This window comes from Chinchilla lanigera, unplaced genomic scaffold (assembly GCF_000276665.1).
Source record: "Chinchilla lanigera isolate Chin_1 unplaced genomic scaffold, ChiLan1.0 scaffold00040, whole genome shotgun sequence".
NCBI classification, from domain to species: domain Eukaryota; kingdom Metazoa; phylum Chordata; class Mammalia; order Rodentia; family Chinchillidae; genus Chinchilla; species Chinchilla lanigera.
Genome location: NW_004955441.1, coordinates 16720015 through 16738788, shown reverse-complemented (window position 1 = coordinate 16738788; position 18774 = coordinate 16720015). Strand labels below are relative to the sequence as shown.

The following is an 18774-nucleotide window of genomic DNA, read 5'->3' as shown; positions in this document are numbered from 1 at the left end:
ATATAAGTTTAGTTCTTAAAAATGATCTAAGTAGCTAGAATATACATGTATTTACCTAGCTTTTAAGGAAAACATACTAAAACCTTTTTGGAAAATCTTTTTCAAAAGTAATACTTTGTACAAGTTGTTTAGTGTTCTTTCACCTGTAAGAAACATAGGCGGATAGGCATAGTCACGGCTAAATCCCCACGATGTAGACAATAAGGCAAACACACAGGATCTTTACGGCTGACTCTCATGTTAGTGAGTGGATGGATGGGAAAGTAACTGGGAGAAAGATGGAAGTGCAGAGAGAACTTGTGATAATGCTGCTGTAATTGTTTTCCGACCTCATCTAGTAAGCAATTTGCTTATGACGATTTATCACAGATCCCCTTGGGTAGCCTTAAGCTACTGTTCATAAATTTGGACTCCTTCAGGAGATTATGGCACTGAGTCTTTTATTTCATTACATGTGAACTTTTAAATATCTGAGCTTTACTAATTCCACCGCTTTTCATCCTGTTTTTCATTAGTCGTAGAACATTACCCTGCTCCTGCCTTTCTGCCCTGATACTTCCCCAATTCCTCCATCACAGCACCAAGGTTAGCAGCGCTCAATTTAGGATTATTCCTGCCCTGGAAGTCTTCTAAGAATGATCTTCCATGCACCGGTCATAGGTCTAGCTGATGAGATTCACCTGTTTTTAGGATTGTAGATAGCTGATAAAATACCTCTCTAAAGATATCTCAAGGAAGTTGCATCTAAATCATATCAGAGTCACTTAACCTCCACATGAATAGAAAGAGTGTCAAGATTCCGTGTCATTCCTGTCCAGTAAGACGCACAAATCTCTAAGCTTCTGGCATGCAAAAGAGTCTTTGACCTTCCCTCAATAATCACTCGCTACATTTTACTGTCAGCATGTTTCAGTGGGCAATAGTTGATTTTATTTATAAAATACATTGCACCTAGATTAATATTTCTCAAGCTTTAGCCTTTATCAGAATCACCTGATGCACTGCTAAAACTCACATTACTGATACTACCAGCAGGGCTTTGACACCGTGGGTCTGAGATAAGGACCTAGAATTTATGTCTAACAAGTGCAAGTGGTACTGACACCGTGTGCCCCATGCTTTGACAATTACTACCTTGCATGACTTTGTCCTGCGAATAAAACAGGCAAAAAGACCCTAATAACCAATCGAAAAGCAGGCTCACTAAAGTCAAGGTACCTTCTCTGGAAATGGTCTGAAAATTTTCACTACGCTTTTGTGGACCCATAACACTGAGCCCTGGACTGTAAGTGACAGAAATACTGTCCTATTTAAGGATGCTATCATTGCATCAGCAATGGCACCCACAAGTTTGCATGTGCTATTTTATTCAATCCTCAGAACACTATGAATTAGGTATTACAGTACTGTCTTTAGATCAGTAAATTAGACCTCAGAAAAGTAGAGTGATATCCCTAGGTTTATTCACCCAATAAGTGGATGATGTGAGTTTCAAACACAAGCTTACTTTCCTTGAAAGCCCAGCATCTAACCATGTCTTCTACCGTCCCTTCGACTTTCACACATTATGGTTTTACCACTGTTTTCCTTTTCCTTGCAGACATATCCTTTTAAAAATCACTTAATACAAATGTCCTTTGGCTTGTTCCCAGTTTTAGTCAGTAATAAAATGAAAGGAACATTATGTAACTAAGGGAAAATAAATTTAAGGCTCTGTCTTGTGCAAATGCCTGTCAGTGTTTAAGTATTGTTTTAGAAGGTGAGTACTTTGAAAAATGTGTCTTGTCAGGCGTAGGTATGCATTCTCTTGTAATGCCTGGATATGCAAAGACTGTTGTGATAATGGGAACAATAATAAAAATAAAGCATGTCTTTGTGCTCACATGGAGGTTTGACAGGAATTCTGAGTTGTGGCTCTATAATATGGGCAACTTCTAGGACTGTAGTTTTCCTCTTTTTAGAGGTTAGCGTTGCCTAACAGTTGCATTTTATGATGATTTTTGGAAAACAAAAGCTGAGTTTTCATCAGTTCTTGTTGCCGCTCTTACCTTCTGTGAAGGTCAGGGAGCAAATGACCACTGACAAAGCGGCTTCTTGTTCAGATGAGACACCCACCACCTCTCCCAGCTCATCCCTGTGAGGAATAGGTGAAGGAAGAGTGGCTGGAGAGATTTTATTTTAAAAAATACTGACTATATTCAGTCTTTAGTGGTGCAAGATAAAGATCAGTAGATCACCTTTCTCTTATAGGTTGGAACAATAAAAGCTCTTAGGTCTTGTAGACCTGGGAGATTATTACTATTATTACTGCTGCTACTACTACTTTAAAACTATTATTATTTTTAATCATTATTATATGCCAATTATTATTATACTATGAAAATTTATAATATTGTGTTTTTAAATTCATGAAAATTCATATAGGTTAGAGTGAGTTCAATAATTTCCTAGGAAGAATAGCTTTACTGAGAAAGTTGTCATAGAAATATGACTGTAAGGTGTGTGTTTAAAAGCCATTTTCCAAAAACATCCTTTTATAAAATTTAATTGCAGATAATTCAGTTTTATTCACTAAACCGAGGACCTCAAAGTCCGTTGCTATCAGCAACTAATCAGGCTGGTGTCCACTTTTATAATTCACAAAACCCTGAAATGGTGTTTACTGGAAAGTTTCTTTTATTTACACTTTAAAGCTGTTTAGGTGGACTGTGTTCTTTCCGCCGCTTTCTAAGTTTTACTAGTCAGGTGTTACCATAATAATTATTCACAGGGCAGGTGGTCGGAGCTGAGGACCGTTCTGAAGGTGTAGACAGTGCCAACAACACTTTGAGACCCTTAAGTGGTATACATCCTACTGTAAGAGTAAGGGTGCGTTCTGCACACCAAAACCCTGTAGGGTTTATGGGGAATAGTATACCAGTTTGTTTCTCCATCTTTACTACTTTCACCCACAGAAATGATATATATTGGTAGTTTGGTGTCATCATAATGTCCAGCTGTTAGCAGCACATGGCTAGCTTTTCAGGTTTAAGCTTTAATTGCAAGAGAAAGATAAAAGTTCTAGAGGGAGAACATAGAAAAAGGTAATTGCTCTGCTAAGACCATAGTCTCACTGTATCTGCACATGACAAATGGTACTGCACGTTCCCATTCAGCAACACTGTCCCTTAGCAAGGCATTCATATCTATCCGAGAGAGGCGAAACTACAAAAGGCCCTTTTAATTTTCCTTCATTACATGTCATTGGCTCAATTAACCATTATACTTGTATATATGCATATATACAGGGAAATTCTAATAAATTACTGCTTCCTCATTCTTTGCTTCTCTGAAGATTTATGGCTGTTAGATTTAATTTGTTTGCCGTTCATAGCATTCCCCCTTTACAGCAGCATGCTTTTTTGAATCTGAACATTCTTCTGTGTTTGCCCCATTTCAGTATTGCTTACTAACATTTAATATATTTTGCTTTTTTTATTTTGCTGACAAAGTTGCATTGATGAAAGCTGACTTGCAAGGTAGATAGCCCTGTATGTCTAAAACAAGACTGAAACCCCGCACTACACAATGGAAACCCTCAAATAACATTTATTACACGTCCGCAGTAACTGTTATTTGGGTTTAGACTTCATATTTTTTTTCACTTCTTGAACATTGTGCAAGAAACTTCATTTTGTAGCATAGTTTGCATAAAGGCTTTCAGTCTTGACTATGTTTGTATAGTGATTGCCTTTAGTGCTTTGATCATACTTTTTTAGTTCTTTGTTTTTTGGTGTTCTACTTCTGACTCTTGAAAAACAGACTAGCATTCTTCTTACTTGTATGTTCGACGGGGGCATGCCATTTTATGGAGTTTTTCATTTTATGTTCAATTGCATGTGATCGGTAAAGCATGTGAAGTGATACTTGCCAACATACCTATCCAAAACACGCAACAATCATAATTTTGTCCATAGTTTGTGCCAAGAAAGCTTTTGGAACTTCTCGGGCATTTCTGCGTAACTCACTTTGGTTATTTTGCCAATCTTTACCTCAATTTCATGAAGTTATAATCTCCATTTCTCATGATGTCTTTATTCATTGGTCTGAAGTGAAGGAGATCCATTCATTTTCTGAAAACCAAATATTGACAGAGAACTATTGATCAGACAATGAGATTACCTGCCACCAGGACCACACCAGCAGCCACGCACTTGCTTTTCCCCTTTGTTGGCTTAGTTCATTGCTATCATGTATTTCTCCTGTTCTTGAAACTTAAGAAAAACCTTCATGTGACAGCCTCTTAGTCCTTAATTCAGGTGTGTGAACAATAACTTTCAAAACTAGTTTGGACCTGTAATTTGAGGTGTTGGCAACTACTATATGTGATCTAGCTAGTGCACAAAATATTGTGAAGTTGTTTAAAGAACCCAAGTTTCCTTTGGAATGTTTTTTAGGTCCCAGCACAACCTGCCAGGAGGACTCGTGCTCCAACCAGGGCGTGTGCTTGCAGCAGTGGGATGGCTTCAGCTGCGACTGCAGCATGACTTCCTTCAGCGGGCCGCTCTGCAATGACCGTAAGTACTGTCCAAAGACGGGGCAATGCTCTCTGCTGCGTCCGCTGCCGTTTGATATCCAGGGACTGGGTGTGGGCGTTCTTATCCGGCCTCGAATTCACTGCCAAGAGACACAGTTGTTTACGCAAAAAGGAAAATTTTCATGTATTAAACTGTTGTATAGGGATTCCATTAGCTAAGTGCTGTGATGGTAATCTTTTACTTTTCTATTGTTGTATTATTATTATTTCTATTATTCATGGTCATCTTGTGTGAAAGAACTTCCACATTTCCTGTATGGCAGTTCTCTTACAGTTTTTTTTTTCTAACAGTACAAATTGATTTATTTAAAAGACTTACAAAAAAAACCCACAACAAAATAGAGATTGTCCTTAAAGTGATTAATGCTTTGTTAAAGGTTAGGTAAGGTAAGAAGATAAATGGTATTGGTTATGTGAGCATCTATGCAGTTTTAGGACTTTAGATACAATGCCGCTGATGATCTATTTACTCAGCCGTCACACACTTGGGATGGTATCTAATGGAGCGGTGACTCATCCTCAGTGAACTCCGCGGTCAGATCCACTCACCGCCACCCCCAGGGCCGTCCTTTTCTATTTCTGTGGCCCCTGAAGACACCTGCAGGACCAAATCCCCATGGTCTTTCTCTGCCCCATTCTCTGCCCGTGTGATCGTCTCTCCACTGAGGTGCTGTCAGGCTGGCCGCAGGCTGCGGTCTCAGCTGGAGCTGTGTGACTAGGACGTTTGCAGGGGACAGCCTCGTTTCATGCCGCACGCTAGCCCTGAATGGGGTCTGCCTCTGCCCCTGTACAACAGAGTTGCTCACCTGCAAACACGAAGCAAGTGAGGGATTCAGCTTTGTCTTCAGCAGTACCATAGCTCACCGCTGGGTGTAAACTCCCTGTTCAGGGGATACCTCTCGACTCAGTTTTGAAACTTGATTTTGCTTTGTGTTTCGTGAGATGACACGTTGGTTGTGAATTTTGCGAATGGTTACAGGTCTTATGCTTTTTACTCATTCTACATCCATTCAACTGCACAGATGACTTTTATTTTAAAAAATACATTTAGTCATTATCTTTCAAGACTCGTCCTTGTGTTTTATCTATCTGTGAGTTCTTGCCCCTTTGGTTTCACAATAGAAGCGGGCCAATGAAACACAGCATTCTCACCGCATCAGCGTATCGGCATATTCTGCTAGTGCCTATTTGATATTATTATTACTGCTGTGAGGGGTCTGGGAGGGAATTTTATTTATTCATTGTTTATTTATTATTTTGTTTCCTTAACTTGCAAATAGGTCTTGCTTTACACAAATTAATCAAAATGCTAAAAGAATTTCCAAAGCAAGTAACATATTATATGCAAAGAATATCCTGACACAGCCTCCTGTTTATAGAGTGCATGCTTTATGTTGTAAACACTACAACATGTAAAGTTCTAGCATGCTGGGGCAGGGAATGTGATGATTGAATGTGTGTGCTTCACAGCAGAGGCTAGAGTTGAGTGGGATTTGACAAAAACCCAGAGTTTGTTCCTTTAAACTTTTGTCCATTTAGACTATTCGTCAGTGACTGGTATATCTCAGTATCAAAGCGGGGGGTCAGGCTAAAATATTCCACTGAACAGAGTTGTTTCAGATAAAATATAGTACTATTCTCCAGCTGTCTGAGGTTTTCACTCCAAAATATTGGCTATAGGAAGAAAACACAACAGATGCATATTAAAAGCCCAAACCGTGTTTGGAAAAAACCCTTTAATGACCATGCATCATTGATGGAGAAATATCTGATCTTCATTTTACAAATGTCATCTTCCCTAGAGTTATAGTAAACCCAAAGCAATGAAAATTTGCAAACAGTATTTCTACAAGTCAAATCACACTTCAAAATGATAAGTCCACTTTGGTTTACATAAATAACCATATGCAAAGACTTAATAAATAATAAATAAATAAATAAGTAAATGTAAATATATACACAAAAAACAAAAGCAATACTTAAACTTTGTAAATGCTTTAGTAACAACATGTGTCTACCTCTCCAGAGCAATAGCTTCTTGCATTTGTTCGTACTACATAGAAAATGCCATCAGTGTGTTTTCAAGGACAGCCAGCAGTCTAAAATCTGTTATGTTTTATTATGGCAAATTTATAATCCTGAAAGCAATCCTGACAGATGTATGCCTACATGTGGTAGTTGAGAGGGCTTTTTGGGTATGAAATTATTTTTTTATTTTGCTAAGAAATATTCTCTGCCAAACTTTGCTTAATCTAGGTTCCTTGTTTTACAAAACAGTTGCTATGTGGGTCTGTCAGCTCATGTGTCCTCATCTCCTTGTTAAATATGAATAACACGATTTTCTGTATGTATTTGCTAGACTTTTCCTACGGGAACATCAAGAGCCACCCTTAAGTATCATGCTGACTTCAGATCATTTTTTGCAGAAAATTATTTGAATGCTGCTCTTGGGTGATAGTGGTAATGGCAATGATAAGGCTATTTGTTATTTTCTTGTAAATAGATAAATGTCATTCAATAAATGTGTCTCCTGATACACCTTTTGCACAAATCAGCATTAAAATTACTTTGGAGTGCTCTCAGAATACATGCATTTTGATGAAATCATTACCTGTAACTGGGTTTTCTGGAAATGTGAAATTGGCTCTCTGATTTGCACATCCGAGTGTCTTGGTGATGAGAATGTGCAGGTAAAATTTATATTTGAAAGTAGAACTTATTTTTACATCCATCGTAATTTGTGGAAGGTAAAATAATAAGTGTTACTGTGAGACATACAAATTGAAAATGTGGTAATTGAAGTGTCTTGTCACATTTTCCCCACTTTTAAAATGATTAAAATGAATCTTATTTCTGAGTCTCACTGTTTTTCTATTGTTACACAAATAGAATTAGTATAATTCCTTGGATTTTTAACAAAAACACTTTGGGGTAGAGGTTGACTCTTTTTTAAATAAAGTCAGTCAGATCCTTTTATTCCTTAATGACATTTTGTTTCTGGCTCAGTTTTTTAATCTGTAAATTCTGTTACTGCAGCCTCCAACTTCGTAGGAAAAAAACAAACAAAGAACAAATACAGACAGTTCTTTTTAATAGGAGAAAGAATACACCACATTATAAAGAAGAACTCCTCCCAAAAATAGAACTTCTAAATGTCATATATCTGATAAGTTTAAAGGAGTGGTTAGCATAACTAGAAAACATTATTTATATTAGCCTGGAGATATAATTAACAGTGGGAAGATGGGAATACTTTATAGCTTGTAAATGTAATCTTGGATAAATCATACTAATTAAGTGAATAGAAAGGAATCTTTCAAAAAAAGAGGCACTTACTTAAAGAGATGCCAAAGGCTACGTTTAAAGAAGTGTGTTTGTGAAAAACCTTTCTTCCAGTAGAAAATAGCCATTTGAGTCATCTACTCAATAACAAAAACAACAGTGTGTGTGTGTGTTCTTTTTTTTTTTTTGGTTTTTCTCTGGTACCGGGAACCGAACTCATGACCTTGCGCTTGCCAGGCAGGCGCTTTTGCCGCTGAGCTAAATCCCCAGCCCCTTGTGTGTGTGTTCTTAATTCTTTAACTCCTCTTCCAAGTTACTACTAAATTTTAAGCCTTTACATCATTTCTGCAGCTTGTTGGAGCCTCTCCTTGGTTACCTTCCCCTTCCTTCTGCTTTCTCCTCTGATCATCCTGTGTCTTTACTAATTCCATTCTTCCTGTCCTCTGATTTAAATGTCGTGAGTTTCTTCTCTTAAACAGTGGTGATGTTTTTCCCCCTATGATTCCACTGAGTTTGTGCTATCAGCCATGGTTTTCCAACATGCACTTTCTGCCTTTGGTCTTATCCCATCTCACTGTGAGTCCATGTGCTTATTTCAGGGGTGGCGTTTCTTTTGGCTGTAAGTCCAGTGTTTTTCGTAGCCTGTTGAGTGCAGTTGGTAACAATGGGAGTTCACTAACCTAATGTTGACTGTACGCAAGAACCTTGCAAGATTTCTAGTATAGTTCAGCGGCTGACATTATTTTCTAGAATCAACTGTCAGGGGTTCATAAACCTTCACGATCAGATCCCAGCCTTCATTTCCGTGTGTACCTGTTGCGGAACCTTGTCCATATGCTGTCACTGCCAGTTTCCTCCTCATGGCTTTCTGCACACCACTGCCCTTGCCAGTTCCTCACCATGCACATGCCCATTTCCCTGCCAAGGGAATGCTGTCATTCCACCTGGAAGGCACTCTTTTCATATAATTTCCTTTGCAACCTCTGTTAAACTGTTTCATCTCATGGAAATTTCCTGGTTCTGTATGCTGGATATTACCTCTTCTTCATTTGAAATCTTAGGGAGACAATATTTTGCTCTCCCTCATGTATAGACATTTTGTGAGCTTTCTCTTTGGTGGACTATTTACTGGATGCTTACTGTATCCCAAAGCCTATGCTAAGGTTATACATTTTACACCAACTCGTCATTATCAAACAAGTGTGTTAACCAGTAACCCCATTCTGCTCTTACCCGGTGGTCCAGAGAGGATGTGACCATATTAGCTAATTTAGTGCCATCTTGGAGAGGCTGAGTATGGCTATGATCTCACGGAAAGTAGTGAACATAATAACATGGTCACATTACATCCATATGGAAATGTAGTGTGCTGAATTTACAGTTCAGCCTCGGCAGTGTCTGTTACCGTACAGGAGTAATATGTCAGAGTGCTGTTATTTTGGTGCTAGAGTTTAGGAGAATGTGGGCTCTGCTACTAAAAGATTATTTTCAAAACTCTAAACTCTGCCAAAGGAAAATCTTTCTGAGAGGAATTTATTGTGTCTTTTGTGTAGGAATTACAGATATTCACTGAAACAAAGATGGAAGACACTGGACCGAGGTTTCTTACCATGGCATTTAAGAATATCTTAAATTTTGCATCTTGTCTTCTTTTGTTGTTTGAAAAGAGAATCCAATATGCAGTGTCTGAGCATCAATATCTGGTGACTCACTACATCTATTTAGAAACCTTGGCTTCACAAGTCACTTCTCTCCCATTTAGAGCCGCTGGTAGGAGTGAGCCTCCGGCTGACTTACTCCTGGTACCATTTGAGGGTGGACCCAGTGTCACAACTAGCGGTGTCCATAGCCATATCTTCATCATGAGTTGATGAGTCTTATTAACTTTGAAAGCATTTATTTCTAAATGGTAGTAGCCTTTAAGCTGTTTAAAGCAATTCCTCAGTAATATTTACTGATAACTGCTTAGAAAAAGCTGTCTCTAAGAAACAGATCAGATGCATCTCAGGTTAACCTATGAAGGATGAAAATGTTGTTCATACAAAGTTAGAAAATGCAGTAAAAGACACAAAAGAAAGCACATTATTTGGTAGAGAAACGTAATAGCTAATAAGAGTGCTATCTTCTACTATTTTACATAAATTCATCTTTGTTCTCATTGGTAATAGATGTAAGATAAAAGCATGAAAGGAGACATTTGTCTTTCCACATTACCACTGGGAAACTAGAGGATGGCGTCAGCCTGTATCTATGTAAGAAAAGCTAAAGTAGGAAGAAGGATCCCCAAAACGTATTCTGCATTGGAATCATCCAAATCCGTTTCCTGTACTACTGTGTGGCAGCAAGGTGACCAATAGGGGAAGCAGCCTTTTACCCCGGGTAACTGCTGCCAGTTTGGCCCCTAGAAGTTGAGAAGGAGGAAGGTCTTCCCTGGACTTTCGTGCTTGTATTCTTTAATTTCATGACTAATGTGAAACTCTGGCCATGTTGGCCCTTCATGTGGCATGCATGTTAGCACTCTCGATTCCAGATTTCCTTCAGATATGAAGTAGCCTCTGCTGTTTGCAGTACTGCGGTTAATGCTATCATATCACACAACAACTCAACTAACCAGGGCTCCAGTGAGAAAACGTTTTGCAAATCTCTGTGGTTAACTATCCCCAAGGATCAAAATGATTCTAATCTTCACAGATACTATTTCAAAGAGATCTGTGAGTGCAGCCTCCCCTCAGATGCTTTTCTTTCTGTGTGAGCACATTTTACTCAGGGATGTAGCCCTGCCTTCTGCCTAAGTGACAGAGCAGGTGCAGGATGGACGGCAGAGCAAGGATATTGCCTGACTCTTACATGTTCATATTTACAACTTTAGACCTTCAGTTTTACTTTTACTTTTTGAAGTGGAATTTACTTCCCCAAAAATGATGTACTCAAGGCCCTTGGGAACAAAATGAAGATAAATCACATAGAATTTTCAGAATCCTGCCTAATGCTAAGTAAGTTTAAATAATAAATAACTTGATATCCATTTGTAACAAAAAAGAAATGTGAAGAGAACAGATTGTCAAACGCTTCTTGCACTGTATGGGATCAAATTATCATGAGTATTTTTATTGTAGAGGATTAGAAGATTCAGTAAAATTAGCTTGGACTTGGAAAATATGTTATTTTAAAAATGTGCAATTGTGATTGAATCTGGAAGGAACTATGGGATGGGGGGTAGGTGGTTATATGCAGCGTTTGCTTGCTGTAGATATGCGTATCAGGTATTTAAGACACACTACAAAAATTTCTCATGTAGACCACACTAATACATTTTAATGTTAATATCAACCTAATAAGTATTATATGCATGTGGTTTACATTTTATTTTATTTAATTATTTATTTAATTTTGCCATGAATTATCCCTTAATGCAAATACAACATTATTCTTACTTCTGACCTTTTCCTGGATTCCTAATATTTCTTGAGAGCTTCACTGGGCATTGAACTCGGGGCCTCACACTTGCCAGGCAGGCGCTGTGCCACTGTGCTACATCGCCAGTCCGTGGTTTACATCTTATAAACTTTACCCTTTTAATATTCAAGTAATCTTGTTAGTTTTTAATTTGAAAATAAGACTATTGAGGAATGGATAGTTTCAGCAATTGATTGGGCAGAAAAAGCTAATTGTTGGCACAAAGAGAACTTGGAAATATCCTAATGTGCACCTCACAATGGCTCCCAAATAGGGATAGATTCACAGTCAATGCCTTAGAAATTCGCCAGCATCAAATTTTAATAATGAGAGGAATCTAACACTAAGAAACTTTTCCCTGTGCTCTTCAGTTTAATTTTAAGCCTTGTGCTGCATGAAACACATGCTTCTCCTCAGCTGCTCCGTTGCTAATCTTAAAGATGAGTTAGAAATCCAGAGTGAACTGTCAAAGACATGCTGTCATCAACTTCCACTTCTATTATAAAAAGGTACTGATTATGAAAGAGAGATGGGAATTTCCTGTGATCTTTCTATGACAGCCTTTGAAAAATAATAATTTAATATTTGATCATAAAATTAGGCAAACTATTTCCCAAAGTTCCTTTGCTGGAATCAGATTTACAATGGATAGTGTGGGAAATAGGCAGCCTAGACTCAGTATTGTGTTGACCGGTGACTGTGTACCAAGTGTTTCACTGTGTTAATTGCATTTCAGTATTTTCTTTATATAGTTGTTGAGGCAGAAAGAAAATAAATCAAAGTCAGAGGTTAGCAATGTGGCCTTTGAAAGTCTTTGGAAGGTATTCAGGAGGAGCGTAAGAGAATGCATGAAGCTGAGCACATGAAAATTTACTACAAGATCAAGAGTAAAGACCAAGAACCCTCCAAGAAAAGGATGCTCTCAAGAAATATTTAGAATCCAGGAAAAGGTCAGAAGTAAGAAAAATGTTGTGTTTGCATTAAGGGATAATTCATGGCATCAGGAAAAATATTGCTGTGAAGAAAATGTGCCATGTCCAGTGATCCTTTTTTCTTCCCCGAGCAAAGCATTCTGTGTCTTTAATGAGATTTACTGTAGCAATTAAAGAGTGCGGAATTCTTTTACGGGAAGGAATTACAGTCTTCTCTCCAGCTCTGTGCTATCATACATTTTTACCTCTCTGGTAGCATTCAACAGCAGCATAAAATACAAGAATGCTCTGTTAACTCTGGGTGTTATGGAGTGTATGATTTTAATGACTCTAATGATCTAGATTCATATCTCTCAGAAAATGACCGAAAGAGTGGGAGGCTTAATCTCACCAGGACTCGGTGAGACAGGAAGGCACAAAGACATTTCTTAACTTGAAATGATTTTAGAATGGAACAAGTTTCATAAAAGGATCAGCTGATACAGAAAGATGTTTTAAAAACTGGGTCGTGAACAAAGAGGAGGCTGCGTTTTTAAAGGAGACAGTGGAGACTTTGTTCATGTAGGTGCGAATGTGTCTTATAAATACATAACATATGACCCTTTCAGGAGACAAACAGATGGAATATGTAGCAGAAAATACAGAATGCATTTTGCTTGGTTTCTTCACTTGAATGATGTGCTGTGTATTTTGGGATTTGGCAGCTGTCCTGTTGGAAGCTTTCGCGGCCTCATCTGGATTCCAGCAGCTCAGGACAATGTTGGCACTGTGGGTAGTGCTGGGTAAAAGCAGGCTGCTTAACTTGTTGAGAAACCTTCCCCAGGTCATGACTTGATGCCGGATATCCCAGAAAACATGTGTGCATGTTGTAACTGTTACTTCTGACATGTTGTCTTCATGGATTAGGAGAGGCCTAGCAGTTAGCAAAGCACGCTACTGTGAGGGTCTGGGCAGGACTTGGAGGTGTGGCCTGGGGTGGTATATAAGGTTTTTCTCATGTTTCTCTCTGCCACTGTCCCTATGCTCTCCTGCTGGTCACCATACACTGAGCAGCTTTGCTCCACCACAGACTTCTGCTATGATATTTTGTCCTTGAAGTCAGTCAGCCATGAACTGAATCCGTTGAACCATGAATCAAATTCAAACTCTCCTCTGTAGAGATGTGGGTGTCAGGAATTGCGTCCCAGCAATAGAAAGACAACTGAGAGATAAAATTGATAACCAATGTGTGGTTAGAGTGGTTATAACCACATGATTTAGACAACTTTGGAAATGGTTTACTGCGGGAGTTCAGAAAGGTTTGGAGATGCGGGCTAGAAAAGATTTAGAGTACAGTACACAGTGTCTGATGGGTGATTCTGATCAGAACCTAGAAGACCAGAATGTTGATAAGAATGTGGACATTAAAGGCCAACATCAAGAGGTTTTGGTTGGGAACAAGGACTCCATTGACATGGCTAGAGACCATGTGTGTTACACTCTGGCAGAAACTTACCTATATTTTGTCCACGTTTTGAGACTTTGCAGGATACTGAGATTATAAGTGGTTGACTAATTAACTTGGCAGAGACATTTTAAGGCAGCCCAACTTTTAGGCTGTATCATGGGTACTCCTAACTGCTTTTACAGAGATTTGTAATGAGAATCAGAGGAAAAAGGCTTGTAGAAAATTTTGAAAAGTTTAAATTTTGGCCCAGAAGGTATCATGTATAAAGATAGGGCCAATGGAGACTTAGTTGCTAAATAGAATAGTGACATTACAGAGAAACCAAATATGTGTACAGGGATAAGAAGAAAGATACATTGAAGGCTTATCAGAAAGCAGCAAGACCCCACCCACTGCACTGAAGGGTACAAAATTATAAACCTTTCAGTTGAAAAGATAGCCCCTGGGATACCTGCTTGAGCAGGATGTTTCAGAGAAGTGGTTTCCTGGGTTTCATTTCACCATTCCCACCCCAGCACGCAGAGGCCTCCATAGCCATGGTCCAAGGGGTGTGGCTAGTACTGCCACTGAGAGAAGACCCTACTGTCATCCATATGCTGCTGATTTTACTGGCATGCAGAATGCAAGGGTTGTAAGGTCAGGGAGGCTTCTATCCAGGTTTACAAGCAAGGTTTGGGAGGCTAGACAAGGAGCACGTGACACAGCAGTGCATGAAACTATGGGAACGAAGCCAAAGATGCAGTGGATACCCCAGGAGTTCAAAGATGCCCGGAATATGGAACATACTGAGGGAAGGAGGTTGTGGGTGGAGCCAACCCCAGAGAGAGGGCATGTGAAATGTAACTAGCAAGGCCGCGGGCACAGATCATCCAAGATCTGTGGAAATCTCGGCTTACCACCAGGAGCCTGGGGTGCTACACACAGAGCTATGAAATTTAATGTTTTGCCTGCCAAGTTTAAGGGTTTTTTTTTTTTTTTTAATCTGATTTTTTTCTGTCTTCATACTCGTCTCCTTTGGAATGGGAATGCTCACCCCGTGCCATTATTTCCTTGGGATTATGTGAATTTTTTTTTTAATATATATTTACAGACTTTCATAGCTAAGAGTTTTCCATGAGACTCAGAAGAAACTTGGACTTGGAAAATGTTGGAACTCTTGAGACTTTGGGGAAGGGGTTCATCTGTTTCCATTTGTAGGTGGGGTAGTTGAATGCGCTAGGGAGAATAATGAACTGCTGTTGTTTTTGTTTAGCAACAAAGTATGGTTTAAGGGGATGTGTCTGAGTGGGAACTTGACAAGGGGTGGGATGTGACCTTTAATGTGATGTCAGGTGTTATGTCAAATTCACTGGATTAAGAAATAGCAGGTTAGTAGAGCGCCCTTGGATGTGTCTGGATGGGCTTTGGAGGCATGACCTTGGGTACCACATACAACCCCATGCCTGTTTGTTCCTCTCTCACACTATTCCTCTGCTGTGTCCTGGCTGGCACATGAGTTAAACAGCTTTGCTCTGCCACATGTTTCTGCCGTGATATTTCTGCCTTAGAGACATCCCAGCGTGTACTGAGTCCCTTGAAAGCATGTGCCAAGTTAAACCTCCCCTCCTTAAAGTTGTGGGTGCTAGTGACAGGAAAGCAGGTGGAATACCTATGGGGTCTTGAAAGCCCAACCTGAAGGAATTCAGAACTGAGGCTGTAAATGCATGTGATCACCGCACAGTGAGAGCAAGACAGCATTGCGAAACCCAGAGTCCATCTCTGATGGTTTCAGTCCCAGATCCTCTCTCCTAGGCCCTATTCAGGGGAAGTGCTCCATTTTACTAAATTAAAAACAGAAAAGTGTCAGAGAAATGCCATTTCCTCTCAGCCACAGGAGACATCACAGAAGTAATTAAACTGGGTTTGGTGTCAGGCATATTCCTTTTATTGACAGTGACAATAATTCTGTAAATCAAAACCTGGAAGCATTTTCAGTGTTGTTAAAGTCCTAGAGATAAAAATCTACAGTTCCTAAAATTAAATCTCATGAAACGAAAATTGATCTATGGAATGCAGTATGAGAAGCTGATGCCGGCGTTGTGAATGCCACCTCCTCGGAAATGCATTGCCTACGAGCTAAAGGATGAAGACTGTAATTTTTTTAGCTGGGTCCCTGAAAGCTATAGTGATGAAAACCACTGGAGTACTTCTGTAGTAGCTCTCACACCATTTTTAACGTCAGTAGGAAAATCTTTTCCTACGATCCCAGTATTTCTTTTCCTAATGTTTTCTGTAGGTTTTGCTGGTGTTCATTTCCCTGTTAATCTTTCATCATTTAACTAAACATTTAAGTCTGCACAATCTTATTTGGAAAACACATCTCTACAGCATGATTTATTCCTCGTATGTTCTGGCGTCAACTTGCTCCCCACAGGCATGTTGAGAGACACACAGGTGTCATCACTGAGCACTCCCTGTGCCTTCCTTCAGAATTGCCAAGTCGGTCTCTGCTCAGGATTGTCCTTCCTCCTTCCATCTACTCTGCCTAAGGAGTGCAGCCCATGCAGTGACCCAACAAACAACCTCACCCAGAATAGGCCAATCTGGGGTTACCAGGCGATTTCCTCTTCTGAGGCCAAACATTACTATTAACTTGATACCTGTTTATGTGTGTCTGTCTGTATTTCAGCTTTATTTTTACATCCCATTCTCCTAGTTTTAAAATTATTTCTCACAATTTGGTCATAATATGTAGCCCATATTACATGCTTGACAGTATTTGAGGTTTGCTGTCTTGAAACTTTCATTAGTTATCTGATTGTGAGAGTGTGTGTGTTCATCCTTGCCCATCCCTACTGTTCTTTAAGAAAATATACATACATATCATATAACATTTGCCAGCAATAATTTATTAAGCTCTATCACATTACTATAGATGTATTTTTTCATTATCTTTATAGTGAAGTTAGAGTCTCATTTAGCTGGGAAGAATGTGCCTTCAAATATTAGCTTATACTTTTTTCTTTTTCACTGAATTCTTGTTTTATATATTATCACATTAAATTTGAGTAATGCAAGGACCTTTTGTCATTTCAGGAGAACTATTTTTGTTCACTTTCCTTTTTCCACATTAATTAGCTTATACCTGCAAGAATAATCACATCATTGTGAAATGCTATACTGCCTATTTGAGCTTTCTTTTATTTAAGTCTTAAAATTTTGCAAAATTGGAGTATTTTTCTGGCAATAACATAATATCCCTGGGAAAAATGATACTACTTCTCATGCCTTACTTAGTCCACCAGCATCCTTAAAGAATCTCTAAGTGCTCCCATTGAAAAAAGCTACAGAATGGACAAATCCCCACTAGGTGTTGTACGGATAATATCCAGAACATTCTTGGTGTTTTTCTATTCTGCTTTAGATATGCAAATTCCACATTTTTATTTACAACTGTACCAATATCAAGAGACTCACTTTGCCTAATGCCTTGGTACAGTATTTTTAATGAATATACCGGAAACTGGCTTAAAAAGATGACTATTTTCTCCCTGCCAGTATGCTTACTGGATAACGTGTCTGCTAAGTCAAAAATGACAGCATGAGAAAGAGAATGTGCTGAATTGTTAATGGTAATGAGAGAAAACTTTTAAAAATACATTTCAAGATTATTAGAATTTATCTGAAACAAAAAGAAGGCAGTTGAGTGAAGAGGTTGACCTTGTCAGTTCTTGAACAGTGATTCCTGGTTCACCACTGTCAATATAACCTATGAATTTGTTAGAACCACATTCTCAGGTCACATCTCTGATTCCTGAACCAGAAATTCTAGGAATGGGACCCAGAAATCTGCATATTCAGAACCTCTAATCACTCTGATCCGCCCTCGCGCTTGAGGACGATTAGAATAATTTCTAAAGACATTTTTCAGCTCAATGCATTCCAGGTAACAAAAGGCTTTGTCTAATAGAATCAAATAAATTATTTCTATGGATTTTTTATGTGTAAAACATCATACTTTTATTTATGAGGAGGTTTTAGTAAAATCTCAGCTATTTCATAGATGGTAATTTGAAAATAAAATACAAATTGTCATTCTGATTATCAGTCTCCCCAGCTGGAGGGCAATTCTGAGAATATATGAAAAGCTCCCACCCACACTAGTCATACTGTGAAAAATCTAGTTCAAGATGAAAATGTCCCTGCAGTATGCAAATGACCAAAACTAAGTATACGCCCTTATCTCTTTTGATTATTTGGAATAATACTCTGATAGTTTCTAAAGTTTGGGAAACAAAGTACTTGCTCTTGTCTGTAAACAAATTTTAATCTAGAAGAAACTTGAGTTTCTGGAACCTCTGTCAAAAATGCCATTCACATAAGACACATGTCCTTCATGTCATCCTTGTCCCTTGGCTAAAAAGCTCCCCACCTTTCCCTACCCTTAACATTTGTTAAATAAATGTGAGCCTGGACTTCTTAGCAATTTTACAGATATGATTAACCTGCTTATTAGCAAAACTCATATACTTGGGAAGAACTTCCTTTAGCTTTTCATCACACAAGAACCATATCTTGAAATGCACAGGGGACCTCTGTGTGACCTTCAGCAGTGATATTGGTTGGTTGGGTGGCCTCAGCTTCCTCATTAACAGGGAGGAGTTTGGTTTGCCTCGTTTAAGGTTTGTGGAACTATAAGGGTCTGTGATTCATTTTTACTATATTGTTTTTTTTCCCTTTTTCTTCACCTCTCAGACCTATTAATACTCAACTCAAGACTCTTTTAGGAGCAACCTACAGCTAGTCACACCACACTAACCTAGACGTACATTTGAACCAAAGACCTTTCTTGCCAAATCCTATAAAAAAGGACTTGGAAAAAGAAATCTGATTAATGGGTTGACTTTCTCTTTTTAAACGAAGCTTGAATTAATCTTGAAATATAACAGATATTTCTTTCTTTCATGTTTGTATAGCTATTTTTTATAGCTCATTTCGGATGTCTGTTTGCATCAACTTTGTTTCAGCTTGAAAAATTTTACAAGTGTAGGGGTCTTACCTATGTACTTGCCTAGCTAAATGGGAGGTGTAATTACATTTGT

General features: G+C 38.7%; 1 protein-coding gene across 8 annotated transcripts in view; it reads left to right on the top strand.

Moving 5' to 3' along the window:
* Positions 1 to 18774, top strand: part of Nrxn1 (neurexin 1) — a 947027-nt gene that overhangs the window by 439215 nt on the left and 489038 nt on the right. For 5 of the 8 annotated variants that reach the window (XM_013517619.1, XM_013517621.1, XM_013517620.1 and 2 more), the window contains 2 exons: positions 3492 to 3518; positions 4437 to 4556. In XM_013517619.1, coding sequence (XP_013373073.1) covers positions 3492 to 3518; positions 4437 to 4556 — 147 coding nt within the window. The remainder of the gene's footprint in view (positions 1 to 3491; positions 3519 to 4436; positions 4557 to 18774) is intronic. The other 3 variants (XM_005391018.1, XM_013517623.1, XM_013517622.1) reach the window with 1 other exon arrangement.